At 44.4% G+C, this 21,020-nt stretch overlaps 1 protein-coding gene across 3 annotated transcripts in view; it reads right to left on the reverse strand.

Moving 5' to 3' along the window:
- The window catches only part of PTGFRN (prostaglandin F2 receptor inhibitor), a 72,634-nt gene extending 51,838 nt beyond the window's left edge, over positions 1-20,796 (reverse strand). Inside the window, exon 1 of one of the 3 annotated variants that reach the window (XM_056328268.1) lies at positions 20,414-20,796. In XM_056328268.1, coding sequence (XP_056184243.1) covers positions 20,414-20,483 — 70 coding nt within the window. In that variant the 5' untranslated portion in view covers positions 20,484-20,796. Of the gene's footprint in view, positions 1-19,902; positions 20,017-20,413 lie in introns of those variants that run through there. The other 2 variants (XM_056328266.1, XM_056328267.1) reach the window with 2 other exon arrangements.
- Positions 20,797-21,020: the final 224 nt, after the last annotated feature.

Consider the following 21,020-nt stretch of genomic DNA (forward strand, 5'->3'; position numbering starts at 1 on the left):
GGAAAGCCTCCTTCCTCTGCCATGTTTCTCTGCTAAGGCAACCGCAACAGGCAGAATTGCCTCTCTGGCTGTCTCTTGGGCTACCAGGAATAAAGCACTGTTCACCTGTTCGATTCCATCCTTTTGAAGACCAGCTGAGTAGCATCTCTTTCATCCAAGCACACAAGCCATGCCAAAATGAGCCACAAGAATTTGCTCTAAGTGCTTTTGTGGATTATTCCTGCTACAATACAAGGAAAAGAGACCGGTAAACTACAGTAGAAGCTTGTAAGGCAGAAACCAGGTTGCATATGCAGTACTAATTAGAGTGTAAAACACAATCACTGGCTGCTGACAGCACAGGTCCCACTGTGCACCACTGTTTCCCAGTCATGGGGAGAGGTACGCTATTGGAAGGTAGAGCAAGGCCTACAGCAGGTAGAGAGGAAAGAAGAAGCCATATAAACCTTTCCCAGCTGTGCAAAGCACAAAGCTAGTTTGTTAGAGTGGCCTCTGGCAGGCAAAGAGCTGTGGCACCACTGGTCCAAACAGAACAAACATCTAACTGGCAGAGATAATACTAAAGATCATGTTTTAGATTCCTAGGGATGTCAAAGAACTCCATCACATATGATCTCCGTTTCCTTTCCCTACCACTGACTGACAGTTGAAGATAAAAGGCTGAATCTAAAGAACTACATTTGATCAGTTTCCAAAACGCAGCTGGGATCAAAAGAGGAAGGAGAGGAAAAAAAACAACAATGAAATGCAAGAGTCAACATGCTGCTTCTTCCCAGGTCTCACCTGAAATACCTGTCCCTGCTACCTCATTTACTTTCATCCCAATAGTCTCACAGAAATCAATTTTTACCGTACTCTGCCAGAGCAGCCCGTTTAGGTTACCTGGTGACATCTGACCCAAAAAGTCCAGGGACTCTGGAAGTGGTATTTAGTCTGCCACACAAGACAGGTGATTTTCTGTTGTTCTGCTTCAGAAGCAATTTGTATTGCCAGAGGAGAAGTTCAATATGTTATGTTCTAAGGAAAACAGTCGACAAAGCAGTAAAGCCCACAACTCAAAGCTGAAAAGCTAGCAGAGTTGGAGGCAGGGCTGCAAATATTTGTAGGAATGCTGTACATCTAAAGTATCTTCACATGTTCTTTAGTGAAGAGGAAGGATACAGGTTAAAAACTGTAATACTAATTCCAACTCAAGAGGCTGCATAAATTTACCAATATTTTTTAAAAGTCCTCAAACTGGAATATAAAGAATTAAAATCAGTGCTGTTCTGCAACATCATTAACCTGCTCTTATCTGTAATCTTAAATCTTTCCCAAAGCAGGTGGAACTGAGCAGAGCAGTCCAAATCCATTCACTCTATACCGCAGTCTCCTCCGGGCAGAGACCAACCCTTTTCTTTGCTCTGTGTGCAATGCAGCACACCACTAGGATTAAACTGAACTTTCTTTGGATTTGACTGGAGAAAACAATCAGGCTGTAATAGATCATTTCTAAATCTGCATCTACATTAACTAGAATCACACACTGAGCGTGAAAATCCAAGACAAGACAAAAAAAAACAAATCCCAGGCAAGATCATGTTAAACTATAAAAGCTAATACATTTTTCAACCGGCACGGTTTTAAATAGAACATAGCATCGAGCCAAGGTGAGAAAGCTGGAAAGCTCAGAAAAAGTACTTTTGTCAAGAGACTTTTTAATGCTCATGTAGCAATATCCATGTGTTTCACAAATCTATACTTTCACAAATTATACATTTAAAAAAACAAAATCCTGGAATGCTCCCTCCTCCACTCTCCTAAAAATAATTTCCATTATCGTCATCCCCTTTTCCTCCCAGAGCAGAAGATACTGATTTTTACCAGTGTGAAGTAATCACTAGTTTTCCAAGTTATCTTTAAGGTTAAGTAATATCTGAAAAACACTAAAAATGTTTTCAAATATAAGTAGTGCTGACTCCAATATAAAGTCTTTTACTTTTCATTGACAAAAATACTAAACACAAAAAGAAAAAAAAAAAAAGAAAAAACACCAACATCTATTTGGGGGGGTTTGTGTGGTGTTGGTTTTTTGGGTGGTCATTTTGCTGTTTGGGTTTTCAGGGGGCTGGGGGTGTCAGTGTTCACTTTTGGGGCTTTTTTTACCTTAAATCTGGTGGCACTTATCCACCACTATTTAACTCAAGACACATCCGTACCAGACAAAGTCCTGTCTAAAGCAAAGTTAAGTCTAAAGGGAATCAGAAGATGAGATTTAAAAAAGCCACATGCTTTCATAATCCAGATATTATTAAACTTAACCTCTACTTCCCCAAAAATTGTTTTTGGGGATCATTTCAAATCTCAGTACACAGAGACTAGTTTCCCAGCAAGCATTCCACTGGACAAGGGAAAGCATCACATCGGCTTCAGCAAAAAACAGCAACAGAGCAAAACCCAATTACAGAAGTCAGCAGCCACACCACCAAACAACCCAGCAGACACGTTAGGCTCTCAGACTCTCTGGTTGGGATCCTGAAGAGCAGCTTCACTCTGTTTGCATCTGCTGTTATGAGAGATTATGGAAGGAGGTATCTGGGCAGCAAAGCTGCTGGAACTGCTGAACAAGGCAGCATATGGCACTGGCCTACCTTGGCTCCATGCTTGACAATTGATTTGCAGCCATGGAGCCAGTGGAGAGATGGATCTCAGTGTTTATAGAGTAATCCTTTTGGTCTGTAATTTAATTATCTAACCGTCCCATCTTCACCATAAATAACCTCCAAGCAAGCAGCCACGTTAAAAATGTCAACACCAGATGCACACAGAATGGGTGTTAGGGCACGGGAATGAGTACCTGTGCCTCATCGGCACATGCAGGTAAGTCCAGTAGCACAGCTATTGCCAGCTTTTCAATGCAGATGTACTCGGACAGATTAACTGACTAGATCAAAGTCAGGCAGCAGAGCAGGAGCAGTTAGGAATACAACACAGGCGTTCCTGGTTTCAGGCTTAGTGCTCATTTCACTGTATTACACTGTTTCTTTACATAAAGATGAAAACAAAGATACGCACAGCTAGGTAAAGACGACATAAGCAAATGCAAAGCAGGCAGCTTGTGCTCTATCAGCTGGTACCCCCATAGCTCAGGAGCCCCCCCCAAGGACTTCATTTGGGCACCCATACCACCACCATACCATACTCCTGTCTACAACCTGGAAAACTAGAGACCAGTGTTTTCCAACCCCTTCTCTCGGAGCCCATAGATCCAATTAGCTCTCAAAAGCCAGTTTCAGGTCATGCAGAGCAATACTGTTTAGTATGCTAATCTCTATGGAGCCTGCATGTTAGGAGCACAGATATTTTTCTCCTAGACAAGAAGGAATTGTACGCATGTGTGCACACGGAGTATGATTTAAGAGACATCAGGGCTCTTCCTCCTTTAATACAAGATTTACATAACTAATTCTGTAATTGAGAACAGGACTGCAGGTATTTGCAGTACTTGTTGCTGCTGAGCTTTTATCATTTACTATGGCACTGATGATGAGAAACTATCTTGCCCCAGAAAAGGCAGCTAGTCTGGTCTCCAGAATAAAAAAAGCGGACACATGAATTCACCCATTTCAGGAAGAGACATTTTTCATTCTGGTATTGTTTTCCTCTTGCAAAGGAGAGGGTCAGCAGTCTGGAGCAGGCAAGAGATCCAGATAAGAAAAAGACAAGAGCTCAGGGGCGTAAAACAACATCTAAAGGCACACAGGGATTCCAGTCAAGGTCTTTAAAAGGGTCTGTGTAACACCCCCACAGACCATTACATAAAATTACCCCCAGATGGGTCTGCAAAACAGCTGGCTTTAAAAAACAGGCATCCCACAGCACTCTTCATTAGCTGAAAGAGACAAATATCAACATGGACAGTTCTGAAAACACAGGAAAAAGCTTCATAAACAACATTCAAATCAAGATAGTTGGTTGCATTAAGACGCCTGAAAATTGAGAATAAAGTATTAGATCAGTAGATGGAACTCAAGATGGCCTGCTTATTTACTTCACTAATATTTAAAAAGCAAAAAAAGCTTATCTCCCATCACACAGAAATTTAAGGCTAGCACAACTCTCTACTTTAGCAGCTAGCACAGTCCAAAAGGAGAAAAGGCTGTGGAGGACAGTTGGTACTGAGGCCCCAAGGAGCATCCTATGCATGTTTGACGGTTTGCGTTGGGCCAGGTTCAGTGCCACAGGCCAAAGACCCAAGGGTACCTGAAGCACAGCACATACACTCCTAGAGTAACACTTCTGGTTCAGTTACATCCAAAGGAATCCTAAGTGCACACTCAGATTGCTTCCGGGTGAAGAAAAGCAATGTGCAGAAAGCGGGGCAGTGAGGAGATTCACCTCAGAAATTCAGTCCTTGCCCCAACTAAAATGGTAATGAACATGCTGCATGCGTGCTCCTAAAGGACACTTAAAGGGCTGCTCATAATTTTACCTGAACTTCAGTGTGGAAATGGGAATTCTTCCCTAAACCACAAATGTGAGCTAAGCCATGAACAAATGTATGGCTAGGATATGATATCCACCCACACTTCACAGTGTTGCTTATCCCTGCTACACAAATTTAACAGCCAAAATTTTCAAAAAAGCATGCAAGAGTCAAAAATTTGCTGGCATTCACTGCCTCCAAGAGCTTGAAGGCAAATTAGCTGTGTAATTAGCTGCCCGTGCCCCTCAGTTCTACCTCTAGAAAGCTGTTCTCACACAGGAAATGGTACCGAATGCTGCTGCTGTTTGATTTACTAGAAGATTAATTTTACCAGACAAAAAGAAGAAACCTTCTGGAACAGGTGGGCAGGTATGTGCATGTCGACAACACACAAGCGATTCAAAAACCAGCAGAGAGCTGAACTACCTCATGCAAGACATTTACCTAGTACAACTCTGCTCCCAGTTACCCCATTCTTGGGGAGAAACAAGCTCCTTTGTACTTGCACCTTCTAGAGAAAGCAGAAAAAAAACCCCAAAAAACCAAAAAGAAACCCAAACCAAAACCACTCCACTCGCAGCCAAATTTAGCTAGTTCAAGAAATGAAGAGGTTCAATTTTCAAAGAACCCTGAGCATTAATATTCTGGGGAACTAAGTCTCTTTGTAAAGTTTCAGGGTCAGAGCCTCGAGCCTTCAATCACCTCTGAAAACCTTGCCCTGTATTCACTGTAGGTATTTTGTTATCTCCAGTAGTAGAATAGTAGGGTTTGTCAATTCAGTACCTGGCTGAAGAAGTCCAGCTGTCTTCTCACATTCCCCAGCACAAACTGAAAGTCTTTTCTCCCTTTAGATTATATGCCAGCAAGTTTTCACCGTTACCTGTTTTGACTAACTCAGCATTTGCAGTAGTATCTACTCTTAACTCAAATGAAAGGCAATTATGTCTGGTGCAAAAGCAGCAGCTGTTAACAGCATACAATATAGAGCAACATGAGAACAGAAGCGGAAATTACACCACTAGTTTAGAAAGTCAAGGGTGTCAAAATTCACCTGGAAAGCCATAGATGGACTTGCCCACAGACACTACAAATAGCAGTCCACATTTTAAAACTGCAAGAGAAGATTCTTAGCAGTAACTTTCAAGCACCTTTGAGATTCCTAGCTAACAGGTGTCTTCCTGAACTGCCCCCTTTACCTGAGGACAAACAGCCCTCAGGTAAGAAAGGAGATGTACTCAATGCACAGGGAGAGATAATATTCCCCAGAGGTACTTCTGATGAGGTCCGGAAAGCTGGGGCACAAAACATTGCTGTCCAACGTGCAGAGCAAGCCCTGATCCCTTTTAGAGAACATATCCTGAAAGCCATGTCAAGTCAAGGAGGCCCGGTCACCCAGCCTTAGCACCAGAGGCGATATGAACTGACATATCCTTCAGAATGCAAACACAAAACACAGACCCATACGTAATAAAATAAAAAAACAAACAAAAAAAAAAACCACCAAAAAAACCAACACACAAACCAAACCAACAAAAACAATTAAAAAAAAAGGAAGAAAACAGAAATGTGAAATACATTTGTATCACAGCAACCTATACCCAAGAGGTATTTATTTGGCATTTAGGCCTTGAACTCTGGCTGCAAAAAACTGAACTGAAAGCCTGATCGCACAAACATTAACAAAAAAAGGATAAGCAAGAAAGGCACTGAATGCTGTGCAATATCAGGAAATTCCCCTTGCTCCCATACTTCATGATAACAACTGAAAAGATAGCATTGCTTGAAAAAGTCGGTGTTATATCTAAGCCCCAATGGGCAAAAGAAGAGGAGTTATGCCTTCATTAATACTCAGAAAGACATGCAGTATACACGTAGTCAGACTTCTCAATGGACCGTTTAAAAATAAAGGACCCTCCTCCCAGCTCAGCATCTAGCTATGTCCACTATCAGTGATACGTGACAATATAAGAACCATAACAAGACGACTGACAAGCCCTATGTAGATACGACAAAACTGTTTATTTCTCTTAATTTCTTCATTGTTGTAAATTCATACTTTAAGGCTTAAAATTACTATTTATACTCCCTGCTCATTTTTTATTTTACTACATCACAAAATCAGATGGGTTTAGCTCCCCTGTCGGTATGGCAGTCATAAATCATGTTAACAACACTACCCTGTAATAAAATTTGTTTATTATTAGAGAGCAATCAATATTATTACTTTTATAAGCAAGTAACAAAGTACCTAGAAGGCACTCTTGCTGCTAGTGAAGACCTGAATAGAAGAAGGTACATACAGCACTTAAAGAGCTCTAGTTAGCTACAGCTTCCCTCTCCCCTCAACCCCTGCCTCCCCATTTAATTTTTCAGAAATAAGAACAGGTTTTTAGAGATTAATGATCTGAAGAGAATTTCCCAGGAGCTTAAACCAGTTAAAATCCACATCATCAAATTAAGACATTTCAAAGAATTCAAGCAGAAGAGCACCCGCCGTAATGCAATGCAAGAGCAGCCTACAAGCGCCTCCACTGTTTGTAGTTTTATAGCCTAAGCCTACCAAGAGTCAAAAAAACAGGGTACAAAGCACACAACTAGATCAAGTTTTGCCTTTTCCCAGACAAAACACAGATTATTTCAAGATCTTTGTCCCTTTCACAAGGAATAAATAAGCCTTGGACAAGGGATTGCTAAGAAATCTTCAAGTACAGAAGTCCAGACTGTCTCTAGATTGAAAAGAGCACTCTTTTATTGTCTTTTATCGTAAAAGGACATCCTCTTTGTCAAAGAGAACTGGTGTTAAAAAAAAATTTTAAAAAAAAATCAGTTTAACACTTGAGTAATTATCTCCCTGGGCAGTTCTAAGGTATTTGTACTTTTGCCTGTCCCATTCACAGTACTGTACTTTCATCTATTAGTAGTTCAATTCAAGAAATTCTCTACCTGTCCATCACCTACCGTTGCTCAGTACAATCAGTGAGATCTCCCAGAATTCACTGAGATCCTATTGATAAAAATCTCTCTACTGATGAAGAGAACCATCTTCACTAATCTGCCTGGCAGAAGTAGTCTTCCCTTCTAATCATTACAGGAGTTTACAATTCTAATAAAGCTGTACACACATCCCATTATTCAGATCACAAAATCTTTGGGAAAAGAAAGCTCTCGGGCATGGTGCTGTAAATCACCAAAACCACTTCTTATTCCTAGCTGATCAGAGCTTTAAAAAAGGGTATGTACACAGCTGACTGCTAGGAAAAAGTCACAGGCATGGTCAATCAACTGGTTATCACTGAAACGACCATCTGTTAAGCAGCAGAACTCAACGGAGATTATAATCAGAACCCTATTCTCTACAGGAAGGATGCATATGTATACACTGTTCAGCCTAAATTTTGAGTGAAACCCACCCAAACAGATTTATTGTAAACCAAGCCTGTACGTTATCTGCAGAGCTCCTCAAACAACGGCAGAAGTAAAAGCTGCGTCCTTGAATGTCAACACGAGAAGCTAGTAACAAATTTAGCATCAATCACCATTGTGGACTGTTTCAGCATTTCTGTATATTTGTGGAAATGCACAACAGTTGAATGGTGAATTACAGACATCAAAGCCAGACTAAGACCATGAGACAGTACTGCAGTTACAAGAAACATCCTGCAGAAAAGTTTAAAATGACGCTCCTTAACTGCTGTCTGTAAAAGGGAAGAAAAAAAGGACAGACTTCCTCAGCCTAACTTCACAAGCTCCTGCTAAGCCTGGATGTCACTCAGTTAAATGTTCGCCCCTATTTCCTCCTTAAATGCCAGAAATGTCAAAGGACAGCGAAAGAAAACACTAACTCATTCCAATTAGTTTCTATCTCAACATAAGAAAAAACTCTTACAACGGAGCTAGATGATGGGGCGGGGGGGGTGTGTGTGTGTGTGTGTAATCCAGAAATAGTCATATAGAAATTCCACTGTACATCACCACAAATTCAAAGAATGTTCTGCCAACTATTTCATTTTTAGAGCTCACTTGGTTTTAAACTCTGGTTTTATTATTACTTGGGACTTGTGACAGGAGCTTCCATGCAATGCATAATTCAGCATGCATGTGGCAGAAATCATCATCAGAATTATAACTTCAAGTCACAGAATAACTGTATACTAGCAGCAGTAATGTAGCCACAGTTGTCTAAGGCAATATTCTTTAGAGATCTTTCTTTAGACCAGCTGATACAGTCAGAGGAAATCGCATACAAGTCCTCCTTCTGAAATAGATGCCATGGAGGAACCTCTATAAAGTTTCACATGCACAGTTATACCTTCGCTATCACCCTGCATCAACGAGCAAAAAACTCAGCTCAAGTCCCACAGCCTCTCACAGTTCTGTCCTATCAAATATATATACACGCCAGTGCTCCTACCCATAGTGACTTTCCTGTAGAACAGGACACCCAAGATGACCTGACAAAATCCTTGCTGGCATTCAGACTTTTCTGATGCTGCCAAAATGACTGTTTAGGCAGAAACGGATTCAAATGGAGGAAAAAAGGCAGGCAAAAGATTACTTCATGCACAGAAGCAGATGTTCTGAAAGAGAGAGATTCCGCTTTCCTAAAAATGCCAAGAATATATACAACAGATACGCAGAATTCTGTGGAAATGAGTGCTATTCAAGCTTCCCAGCAGGTATTCACCATCCTTTATCTACTTCAATACAAAGCATGCGTGGCACCTTTTTCAAGAAAATTAAGAACTACCCCCGTACAGGCAGGCTAGCCAGGAGGCAGGCTAAGGCTGGGGCAGCAGAGCCACAGATCCACACCAGCTCCCACCAGCTGTCCAAGCTGCACCCAACGTACAAACCTGCCGTCCCCAAAGAATGCCACAGCACAACAAGAACAAGGTTAGCCATATTTGCTGCACATCTTTAAAAAGTTAAGGGCCCCAGCCCAACAGGACCTACCCATACACACTGCTGCCTCTGAGGAGGTACTAGAGATCCGTTTTAAACAGGGTAAACTTAACACTCGGGAGCAAATTTTGTATCAAATTACAAGACAGTAGCTACACGCAATTGCCTGTGAGGAGTTTAGGGGTCTTGCTAAACAGACAGGAATAGTCTGACCTGGGTATTTCCTGACATCGTCTGGTGGCACACATCTAGGACTACACAGAGGTCTTAAAGGTAGGGCATTACTTACCACAAGTTAAAAATCCCTTTGGCTCTATGTATTGAAAGCAACTGCCAATTCACAAGCCTTTCAGATTTATAATGCCTGTAAAAACAACAATTGATGGGGAGGTGGCAGAGGGAAGCGGGGATTTTAAATAGTACTGAGAAGCACACAAATAACTTTGAAGGCCAAAGTTATTTGCTCACCCATGCGAACAGAACAGTCAAGAACAGGGCAAACAGGGCTGTCCCCTCAACAGCCTCCATACCTCTGGCTGGTTTGTATCAGAAGCTGGGTACCAAGCTCTCCCAGCCTTGTTCAAAGAGTGATCTAGTGACTACAACACCACCCAGTACCTGCTGCTATTTAGCTCGGGCCAACAGACATATGTTGACTCAACTGGAGCAAAACCAACAATTCATTTTACACAGGCCCAGCAAAAGTTAAACACAAGGCTGGATTCACACCTGCAACACTCAAAAGCAGAAAACTTCAGCTTTACACTACCAAACTCCCTGAGACTAGCCGTCCTCCACCATCAATTCACAACATGGGCCCATATGTCAAATATCTTCAACCTCTGACAATTAGCACAAGGTTTCAAGCCTAAAGCTGTCCACCACAGTAACCCTTTTAACATGAGAGTTTGACACCTCAGCAAGGAGGTAGGGAGAAAGAGCACCTAACCTACAATCAGTCTTCTCCATATGCCTTCAATATGTTTAACGCACATCGGCCCTAAGGAAAGGGTCCTAAGCAGGTCCAGCATGCATCATTGCTAGATCTTCTATGAGCCCATGGTCCCCTCTCCTCACACCAGGTACCCCAAGTGCCATTTTTTCTTCTTACCCTCCGTGCACCCAAGGTCAAAAAAGACCTTATGCCAGCAGGCCAAGATAAAAAGAAAATCATCAGCATTAAGTAAGTGTTCCTCATCACTATGTCATTCACAGAATCTGCAGCTTGGGCCCTTGCCTCCTCCCTGGCAAAACCTTCAAACATCTTCTCACTTCCCTGCACACCCGCTCTTCTTCAAGGCTCACCCTGTAGCTCCGTGACTGGTCCAGCAAACAGCTTCTCCGAACACTTTGTTTCAGCCCAAGCTACAGTTGCAGGATATCTCATGTTAGCAGCCTCCTCCAAGGTGAAAACCTCAGTTGCAGGGCTTTAATTCCAAGAAATATCTGTGCACTTATGACAGTCACTTGACCGAAGTCCCACTGTGGACTGGAAGCAAGACACTACAGCAACAAGGCAACCCTGACACTAGAGGGATTACTGCTGACCCCAGACTGTCACTCATTTGAGAACAGGATTCACTCTGGACTTTGGCCAAACCCACATATGCAAAGCAAGTTCTCATCCCAATGCACTAATATCAGAACTGATTATAAGAATACAGAAGAAAAAGAAGCCAGCAAGTTGCTTTGATGGCATATGTGTGTTCCATGAAAGCACTGTAAGGGGACTAGTTTCTTACTCTGGGCAGGGATTTTCAACGCAGGGAAAGGACCCACCTTACAAGTCTGGGTACAGAAGCATCCAGTGCATCAGCCCTGCATCCACCTGTAGGTTACTAGCCTTTGCCCTGATGTGCAAAGAGGTGTGTCTCTACAGCTTCAGACAGGGAGAAAAATCTCTATATATACATACAAACCAAAAGCTGACTGCCCACACCAAGGGGAGGGTCAGTGAGAAATACTTTAAATCACCTTTTAACAGCTCCTTTCTAAGTAGCTTTGGCATATCTCCGTTGTTCCTTATAGGTTTATGAGGCAAAGTCTGGAACACGAACACTCCCTACGCCCTCTGGTCATGTGCAGAAACAAGGATACCATCTGAAGCCTCCTTTGCTCTTCAGCTATTTTGGAAGGACATCCCCACCCAGTAACTCTACTCACAGCACTGCAGCCTTCTCCTGGTCCCTCCCTTTCAGAGTCAAAAGGCAAGACACCAGCATCAATTCAGATGCCACAGCATACCCTGCAGCCACACACATCACGCTTCAGTCCTTGCTTTAAACTCTGCAGGAGTCTACAATTAGATATTCTATTTACCTGCCAGTGGTGAGCAGAAAACTTTGCTTAGAAAACTACGGTATTTCAAGACTTGGTTGCAGAGCTTTGAGAAACTTGTGGTTCTTACCGAGGCTGTTCTGTGGTGATAACTGCCCCAACACCACCATCTCATACAGGCACACCTTTAACTCATTCTTCCATTTTAAACAAGCCATTCCCCCACTTCCCTTTCTCTCTGGAATGTGTGTCCTGCTTCAGTACTCTCTCCTCACCTTCCTTACCCCACCACTAATTTCTACCAACAGCCACGCTTCCATGCCCATTGACCCCTGGCTATATATGCTATTTTCTCAACCTTGTTTGTTTGTTGTTGTTTTTTTTAAGTAAACACACAAACATAGGGATGTCAACAGCTTCGCAACTATTGACAGGTGCCTATCAATACAGTTGCCAGCAACCAGGGCTCAGTCAATAGCTTTTTAGTGTCCTTTCAACCCTGCTTTGTGATAGACATGAAAGACCCAGGCTTACCTTGCTAACTTCCCACCTCCAGACAATCACAGAGTGATTTTGTCTCTGATAAGCTGTCAAGCTCTTTATTTTCTCACTGATGAAGCCTGCTCCAAGCACTTAAGCTCTCTAAGCCAAAAGGTACAGCATGCCTTGTCTAGAACCAAACCCTGAGATCAAAGGGAAACAAGGTTGATGCAATAGACTTATTACTCCGCATTAATTTAAATCTCTGTATGAACTGACTATGAACAAGGACACTCTATATACAACATAAAGGCTCTTTACATAGGCATAAATTCCATCCACTGACACCACCTGCCAGCACTCAGTATGTCACTGTGCTTCTGGAGAACACAATACTTATTTTGGGAGATGGTGAAGGTTGTAACATCTGGGTAAATATTACAGGTGGTGCTCTGAAAGCACAAAATAGTTTGTCACACGGTAAACGCAAAGGAAGATGCATCACCTCTCCCACCCTCTAGCACTCAGAAGAAAATTAGAGCACAGACGGAAAGACTAACACCTCACTGCTTATTCTAACAGTTTCCATTAACAAACAATTGCCTGTTTTCACCTCAGTATTACTTGCTGTATCCAAGCACAAATGAATACATGTACTGATTAGACATACATTTCTGGGGAAAAAAGGTATGAAACTTAAATGATTATTCACAAATTAAGTGAATTCTGAATTTTTCTCAAAACGATTACGTTTGGTACCCTGAAAATTTAGGAAGCATCCACTATTAGTTCAGCATCTGTTTCGTATTTAGAAGCTATTCTTTGCAAACACAGGGGTCACACTGTTTTTAAAGCAGCTCTTGCCAATTCTCTTTTGCGGGGCAGATTTAATAGCAAATTCCACTGCCACAGGATTCACTGTGTCATAATGAAGGGTAGCGTGTCAATAGATGAAACTGAACACATCAATAAGAAGCTGGCAGAGGTCCCTGTGGATGCCTCTCTTGCAACAATCATTTTAATGCGTGTAGGAGAACAATGCCGTTACAGCCTGCTCAAAGATTCCCCACAGCCACATCGCATCAAAGACCAACTGAAACACAATGCTAAATCTCTGCAGTTGGAGCCAACAGTGGAACATGCAGGGAAACAAAGTCCTTTACATTGCCAGCTACTCTTTTTGACTGGCAAACCTAAGCAGAGTTAGCTTTTGTCGGAGTTAGACTCTTGCCAACGAACATGACCCCCAGTAATGGTTCCACCAAACTCTTTTCAATAGCTACTGATATGGCAAGAAAAGAGTAACTCAAAAAAGCATGAAAGCATGCAAATTGCAGTCATGGAGCAAGCACTAACCAGCATAGCTAAACTACTTCTTCAAGAAAGTCAGCAGAAAGACAAGTCCAGACTAATCAAGCCTGCTAAACAGAAAGAGTGGCATAAGTTCTTGACTTTTTTTTTTCCTGAGAGACAGCACTACTATAGCAGAAGTTGTTTTACAGCCAGCATGGAAGGACAACGGGGGACACCTGAGAAAAAGCCCGAGAAGAACTGAAGCCAGTGAACAAAAGTTAACATAACTTTTACATTAAAAGCCACATATAAGAAAGATTTTATATATTTGTGTGCTACAAGCAGAAGACTTTCACAACAAACATGAGCAGTGATCCACACAGACCAGCAGTTGCTCAGCATTGGCCAATTGGCAAAAGGGAAAGAGAAGGGGCGGGGGAGAAGGGAGAGAAGAAAAAACAAAAGACAAAAAGAAGACTTCACAACACATTTACAGAAGTAAAACTGGAATAAAAAGGAGACTTCCACTTCTCCACCCCCAATTCCAGCTGTAATCCTTTGACACCTTAAAAGCAATGACATACTGCTTTCTCTAGGGACCTGAGACTAATTCCCTACCAAGCATTTACAAACTGATGCTTTTCCAAGTCTTACAATGTGGCCAAATTTGGACATTTTTCATAAGAACAGCGAAAGCCACATTCTTGATGCAAAGTTAACTCTCCAGCCAAATTTCCAGCTCTTGCTCTAAAGCATGGAGGTGCTATAACTTCTCAGCTTAGCAGCTAAGATTATTATTTGTTCAAGAGTGAGGAGGGAGAATTGGCCAGAATGTACAAGAATTACAAAGAAAATAAGCTTCTTCTCCCATCTCCCTCCCTAAATATAACTGTTGAAAATACTGAAGTTTTTTTGGGGTTGTCTTGAGGGGTTTTGGGGGGGCTGGGTAGGCAATATATTTCCTAGGAAAAAAAAAAAAAGTCAATCTGTGGTAGACATCTAGCCCTGAAAATTTCAGCATGAATGCCTAAAGTCTTGCAGAATAATAAACAATTATAGAGATGACCCTCATAACAAAAAATATCAAGCAGATATACTACAGGCATAGCTGGCAGTACTGCCTATCAGCAGCTGTGACAGCTTGCCTGGGAGCTCCAGTCTTTAATTAGTTCTCATTCCTCAAGTTCACAAGTCAATTAATTCCAAAAACCATCCTCTGATCCTTTATTAAAGGAAATCCTGTCCAGGATTTCTTACCTTACTTACCCTACACTTACCCTACTCTTTCCATAGCTCAACTAACAGTCCAGACCCTTTAGAGCACCCATGCAAATTCCGTCTGGCCACAGAGATTATCGCTAGTCAAATACTTCAGCTTGCTTCAGCAATTCTTTGTATTTCTGCAGCAGTATTTTGCCATTGCTGCATACAAAAGATACTGTTCTCCAGCCTGCTTCTGCAGACTCTGTCACGTAAGACTTTCCCTGCAACTTGCCTCATCCAGCGTAATGAAAAGGAGAACCAACTGCAACACTCTACAACAACTTTCAAGCAATCCCCATGGAAATTACATCAACTCAAATCGACCAGCATTACCATACTGCTTTACAAGACTCAAAGGCATTTAGCAACAATGGTTTTACCTTCTACTGAGCTCGTGTTAAACTTCATCAGAATGCCATAGTTAAAGTTGATAATGGTTTCCACTGGAAACCCAGCTTTGCAACCCCTTCCAACTCCAGAGGAAAAAAAGAGCATCTTTTTTTCAGTCTCAGACTTCAGTTAGAAGAAAGCAGTTATGCTTTACAATTATGAAAGCTTACATGTAAATGAATAAGCCCGTTTCTGAAACTCAAAAAACTAAGAAACTTTTAAGTTCTGTGACTTCTGTCTTGCTGCTTATTTTAGCTATAGTGATGATCTGGAAAGACATTATTCAAGGCTTTTGGCATCTAAGCAAGTATTTTTCAGATCATCCTATCCCAAAGCAATTTGGTCTGAAACTTATTTTATACCTTTGCATCTTGCAAAACCTAATGTATAAGGTCTCTTAAAAGTACCTCATTATTTTTAAAGCCCTTCCCAGCAAGCATTCAAGCCTGGGAAGAAAGCTACAATTTGAGGTTTTCCAAAGAATCAACTCACAGAAAAACTGGATGATCAGAGAAGTTAGCATCTTACTGAAGCTCATTCTTTCTTTAGGGCAGGAGATACTGACAACCCAGACAAAACCTGCTTGTGTTACAGTCTCTCCCTCTCTTGCTCGATCCAGTTTTGAGCTATGTTGTTCAGGTTAGGAACTAGGGCCATGCAGGAAACTGGTTATTCTCGGACAAAAAATGAAATGTTGGTATCCCTAGAAAATTTCACCTTACAGGTCTCTAGAAAACAGACTTTTATCACTTACTACTGCAGATCTAAGACAGCAGGATGTCTAGCAGGAGCCTGAGAAGTAACCGCATCTTCTCCAATACATCAAAAGCAAAGTATTAAAAAGATATTTTTCTTCGCATTATGATATTCTTATTTTATACTCCATTTAATACCTTTTTCCAAAACTACTGAGACCTTCATAGACACTGACATAACCCCTACTTTGACCCAGCTCATGTTAGCAATGTTTTCCTCATGTTCTTTCCAACTTAAATGTTCAGATTGATTTCTATACATAAATCAGGAAGAATTCACATTTTCAGATGTGTCCATTTCCCTTCCTTTTAAAACAAACACAGAACTCCACACAAAAATATATATATCCATGAAAGGCATCTAAAACAGACAATTGAAATGTTCACTTTCTGAAAGTATGTAACTTAGATATGCAACCATTTCCCCACTTAAAAAAAAAAACCAAAACATATACACGTCTGTTTTGCAGGTGTTTGACAAGCATTACGGAGACTGGGGGGGGGGGGGGGGGGGGGAAACCAACAACAAAAAACAAACACACAAAAACAAATCAACCCATAAATTTATTAGATGTGAAAGCTGAAATCTCAAACGTCCCTAAATGTTTGTTTATATAGTTAGATGGATGGATATATATTATTTCTTAAGTACATTTCCCTCTAATCAAGCATGTGGCTGCATTTTTACATGACCCCTACTGCTAACTTCAAATCTTGTTCAGACAGGTTTATACCTCAGTTCAGGGATTAGAGCCAAACACAACAGAGGCTACCTAAAGAGAGCAAGCTGTTGCTATGTTGAAACATAGCAATCGAGAAACCTGGAGAACAAGGTCGAAGAATTTCAGGAAAAAACACCCAGACATCCTAAAAAGGAGCCCTGGATAGGAACCTACAAAGACACAAGAAAGACAGAAAAGGTGACTAAGCTATCACTTGCCAACCCAGAAGAACACAGGATGTAAAGGAAGAAACACTTGCCACACGGCGCGCCCTTTGATTCCCACACCTTCTCACAGCCTACCTGCTAAGAAAATACATCAGCATGGCAAAACCACACGGAAAGCCCTTCCTCCCCAGCAACACCACCTGCCCTTCAGTGCCAACACCGTGTGCACTTCTACTGCCTTAGCAGTCTGCAGTTGCTAAGACCAGGACAGGCTTGTCAGCATTTCCCCTTTGGAAGCCTTTTTAACCACCTCTAAAGCTACAACAGAGATAAGCACGCCTAGCAACATGACAGCTCCTTCTCAGAGTACCAGAGAGGATCTGAGCCTGCCTTCTTCCAACAGCAGGCAGGCAAAGGCCACCAGCACCAGCCCTGGACTCACCGGCAGGTCAGCAGGCACCAGCAAGGGAAGAGGAAGGAGATTCCACTCTAACACACCTTTAACATTCCTTGGGCAATCATCCTGACATCGTCTCCCTGCCCTAAACCTTGAAGCTCTCCCATTTTCTAATGCTTTCACTTGAGCTGCAAATGCAGGAAAAGATTAAAGCACGCATTCCTTGAAGTTCATGATCACAATAACTTATACTAATTACCAAAAGCTTTCTATTGCAGAGCTTGAATTAAACCTTGATTCAAATGACTAATTGTTGTAGCTTCTGAGGAAAAGAAAAAACACCCAAAACACAATAAAGAATTTCAGATACGAGTTGTAGGAAACAACTTATTCACATATACAGAAGGTTCCTGGGGATCTGACATGCTGGAACTGACTTTCATCATAGCAGACAGCAAGTGACACACAGGTCTAAATGGTAATAAGAAAAAGGCCATTTCTGGGAAACCCATCATCAGTGGTTCTCCCCCAGGATCTACTGAGTGCTTGCTCTCCTCAAGCCCCACAGCACTTAAATAAAAAACAGCTTTTTTTTTTTCCAGATACACTGAAATTCTTACCTTGAATCTCAAACAAGAATCAGGGGGTAGAAACCAAGAGCTGCAAGGCTTACTTTGTACAGTCTGAGCCCTGATAAACCACCAGACAACTGTTTAGGTTTTTGGGTGTCTTGTGCTGGGTGGGATGTTTTGGTTTCTAGAGCATTTCACAGGTTGATTAGGCACATTGCAGAATGAAATCACACAAAAAACAGGCAATGGCAGTGCAAAATGCCCTCATGCTGCCCTCTCTTCTCAGGATTGAACCACATCATAGGAAGGAAGCGAGACTGTATCAAGCCTTAATCTCAGGATCCACAGTCTCCCTACCAAACAAATTATAACTGTACGGGATCCAGGAGAAAGGATGAGAAAACATTCATCACAGCCAAATATTTCAGCCATCTGCATCCTTTTGCGGCGTTACTTCATAAAGATCTGAACAAAACAATCAAGTCTTTAGTACATGCAAGGGATGAACTCTTCTATGCTTCAACTCCTTTCCTCCACCTCCCTCACACAAGAATTCCTCAACACTTACAGCACATTAGTTAACAAAAAGCTCCAACCTGTGTCTCTATTAAAGAGCTGCTAGAAAACACACTTTCACAGAAGCATACTTTTCCCGTCCAAAGTGAGAGAAACAACACCTTCCCAACCTCTTAACATTTGGAATATCTCACAGAAGCTATCAAATAATGGTATCAGAAGATGGTGATGCCACAACACATACTACAAGTAAGATGGAAAAGTTCAGGGTAGGTTGTTTTGGGGTTTTTTTCCTGCATACAAAAGCACTTTCAATTTTAACACCACCATTTCAATTTAAAAAAAAAAAATGTCCAAAAGGCAACTCGGAGCATCCAGACAAACTGTATCATGAATGGTGGCCAGATATCTGTGCCTGCATGTTTTAAGCTCTAATTATTTCACCTGGAATTAAGAAGGAAACAACTTTCCTGTTGCACATCTTCCTCACTAATTTTTACTTTTTGCTGCAAGACCTTGAGTATCTGAGAGCCCTGATTTTCCACCTGTCCTACTGAACCATTCCCCTGAAAAAATGTATACCATTTCTGTTTCTAAATAAAAACACTAATGGTGTTCTCTCCAGTTCTTCACCATTTCCCCAGCTGGCAGAATGCCTATATTGTAAACGAGATGACTAACCTCAGCTGCAAGTAGGAGAAAGCACACTAGACACCTTTGTGTGGTAGGATCTTGACTTGTAGGTGGACACCCCTCTGGCCCGATTGCCTCACCACCTGCAAGGAGCCTCAGGAAAGGGACTGGGACAAGCTTGGGTTTAGGAAGGTGACTTTTCAGCTCTTAACTATCTGCTCTGCAGACCTGGCTATGCAAGATTCAACAGCAAAACCATGAAGAAAGCACTCTGGCAGACACGAAAAGAGTTAGTCATGGCAACGTCAAAAGTACAAGCACAAACTAAGTCAGCAAGTAAGAGTTTTGTTTAAAGAAGAATGTTGCAGCGTGGGACTTGGGGTACTGTTTAGTTACTCACTTCTTCCACCCCAAATCTGGGAAAGGCTCCCGCTTATTACCTGGAAAATTAGTCGTGTGTCTGAAGGAGGAGTTGCATGCAGCAACGCGTGGGGCACGCCAGCTCCCCAGCACCTGAACTGCTCCTGACCGCGGCGGGCTGACACAGAACCACTTCAATGTTGCACTGCCTTCCCCGAACATCCTTCTTGCTCTCTAAACTCATTGCTACTTCAGTAACACTGTTAGCAACAATGCTACAAGCCCAATGTTGAAGAAAAAAAAAAAAAAAGGGGGGGGGACGGGGGGGCGGGGGGAAGGCAAAACCCCCAAGCCCACCCCCCACCCTTTTTTGTAGTTCTTACCAGAGCCTTGATGCCTGCATGCTGCCTGCCTGGCACTGCCACCCGTAAGGAACAATGCCACATGTTAAGCTAACGACAGCTCCCCGGTGATGCGAGCCCGGCACAGAACGTCACCCACACCACTACTCGCTACCTCTTGGCTGGAGAACTTCACGGCAGAGGCAGCAAGCCCGGGGCGCCGGGGGTAAGCGCTGCCCCCCCGCCACCGGCGTGCCCGGGGACCCGCGCCCAGCCGCCGGGGGCCTCCCCCCCGTGGAACGGGCAGAAGGATCGTCCCCTCGGCCCCGAAACGAGTCCCGTCACCCCTCTGCCAGAAGGGACCTTCACCTCAGAGCGGCCGCAGCCCCACGCGTAACAGCAGCTGCGGGACCCCGGCCGCGCGGGACCCCCCCTCAGCGGGGAGCCGAGGCTGGCGGCGCCCCCACGCCCCATCCCGCCCCCGAGGGCCCCCCCCAAGTTGCGGGGACACACCCGGCGGCCATACGCGCCCCGGCCCGCGGAGGGAGCGGCGGGGGCCGCGGAGCCGTTAGGGCCGTTAACCCCCGCGGGAGGGCGAAGGCGGCGCCGGGCCGGGCAGCCGGGGGCCGGCAAGGGACCGGCGGGCAGGCGGCGCTGCCCGGTCCCCGCCGCCCCGCGGAGGGCAGCGCCCCGGCTGGGCTCCGCCGCGCCTCGGGCGGACACGGCACGGCGGGCGGTTCCGCCCCGCCGAGGGGCCCGCGCCGGGGGCCCGGCCCTCCCTCGCTACCTGCGGGCAAGGTGGCCGAGCCCAGCCCAACCCAGCGCGGTCCTCCCCGGCCACCCTCCCCTCTGCCCCCGGTCGCGCACCCCCCGAGCTCACCGAGCAGCAGCAGCAGCAGCAGGAGGAGGAGGAGAGGCAGGCGGGACGCCCTCTCCCCGCGATGCCCCATGCTGGCAGGGCTGCGCGGGTGCCTCTCCCTACGCGAGCGGGATTTGCCGGCGCACACGCTCGCCTCGCCCGGAGACCGGCGGCAGCGCGCTCTTCGGCCGGCCGCTCGCCTCCCGCTGGCCTGCGAGCACACGGAGCCGCCCGCCCGCCCCGACCGGCCGCGCCGCGCGGCGCAGCCAACCACAGAGACAAACTTTCCCCAGTGCCCGCCCCCGCCCGCAGGTAGCGGGGGCGGTGCGGGGGTCCGGCCAGGCCCGGCCCCCACCCCCTTAAAGGGGAGGAGAGCGGCCGCCGCGGGCCCGGGTCCTCAGCCGAGCGGGGCCGCGCCGAGGGCGGTGCGGCTCCCGGTGCCTGGGGCCGCGCCGCGCACGTGGCCCGGGAAAGCCCCGGTGCCCGGGCGGGGGGTGCCGGCCCCCGTGGAGCGGCCGTTGTCCCGGGTCGCCGTGGTGCCTTTTCTGTCCCGGCTGAGGGGGGTCCCCGGCCCCCGCCAGTGCGGGGTGGGGGTCTGTCGGGGGCCGCTGCCCTCACACGCGTGGGT

Source organism: Falco biarmicus, chromosome 2 (genome assembly GCF_023638135.1).
Source record: "Falco biarmicus isolate bFalBia1 chromosome 2, bFalBia1.pri, whole genome shotgun sequence".
NCBI classification, from domain to species: Eukaryota; Metazoa; Chordata; class Aves; order Falconiformes; family Falconidae; genus Falco; species Falco biarmicus.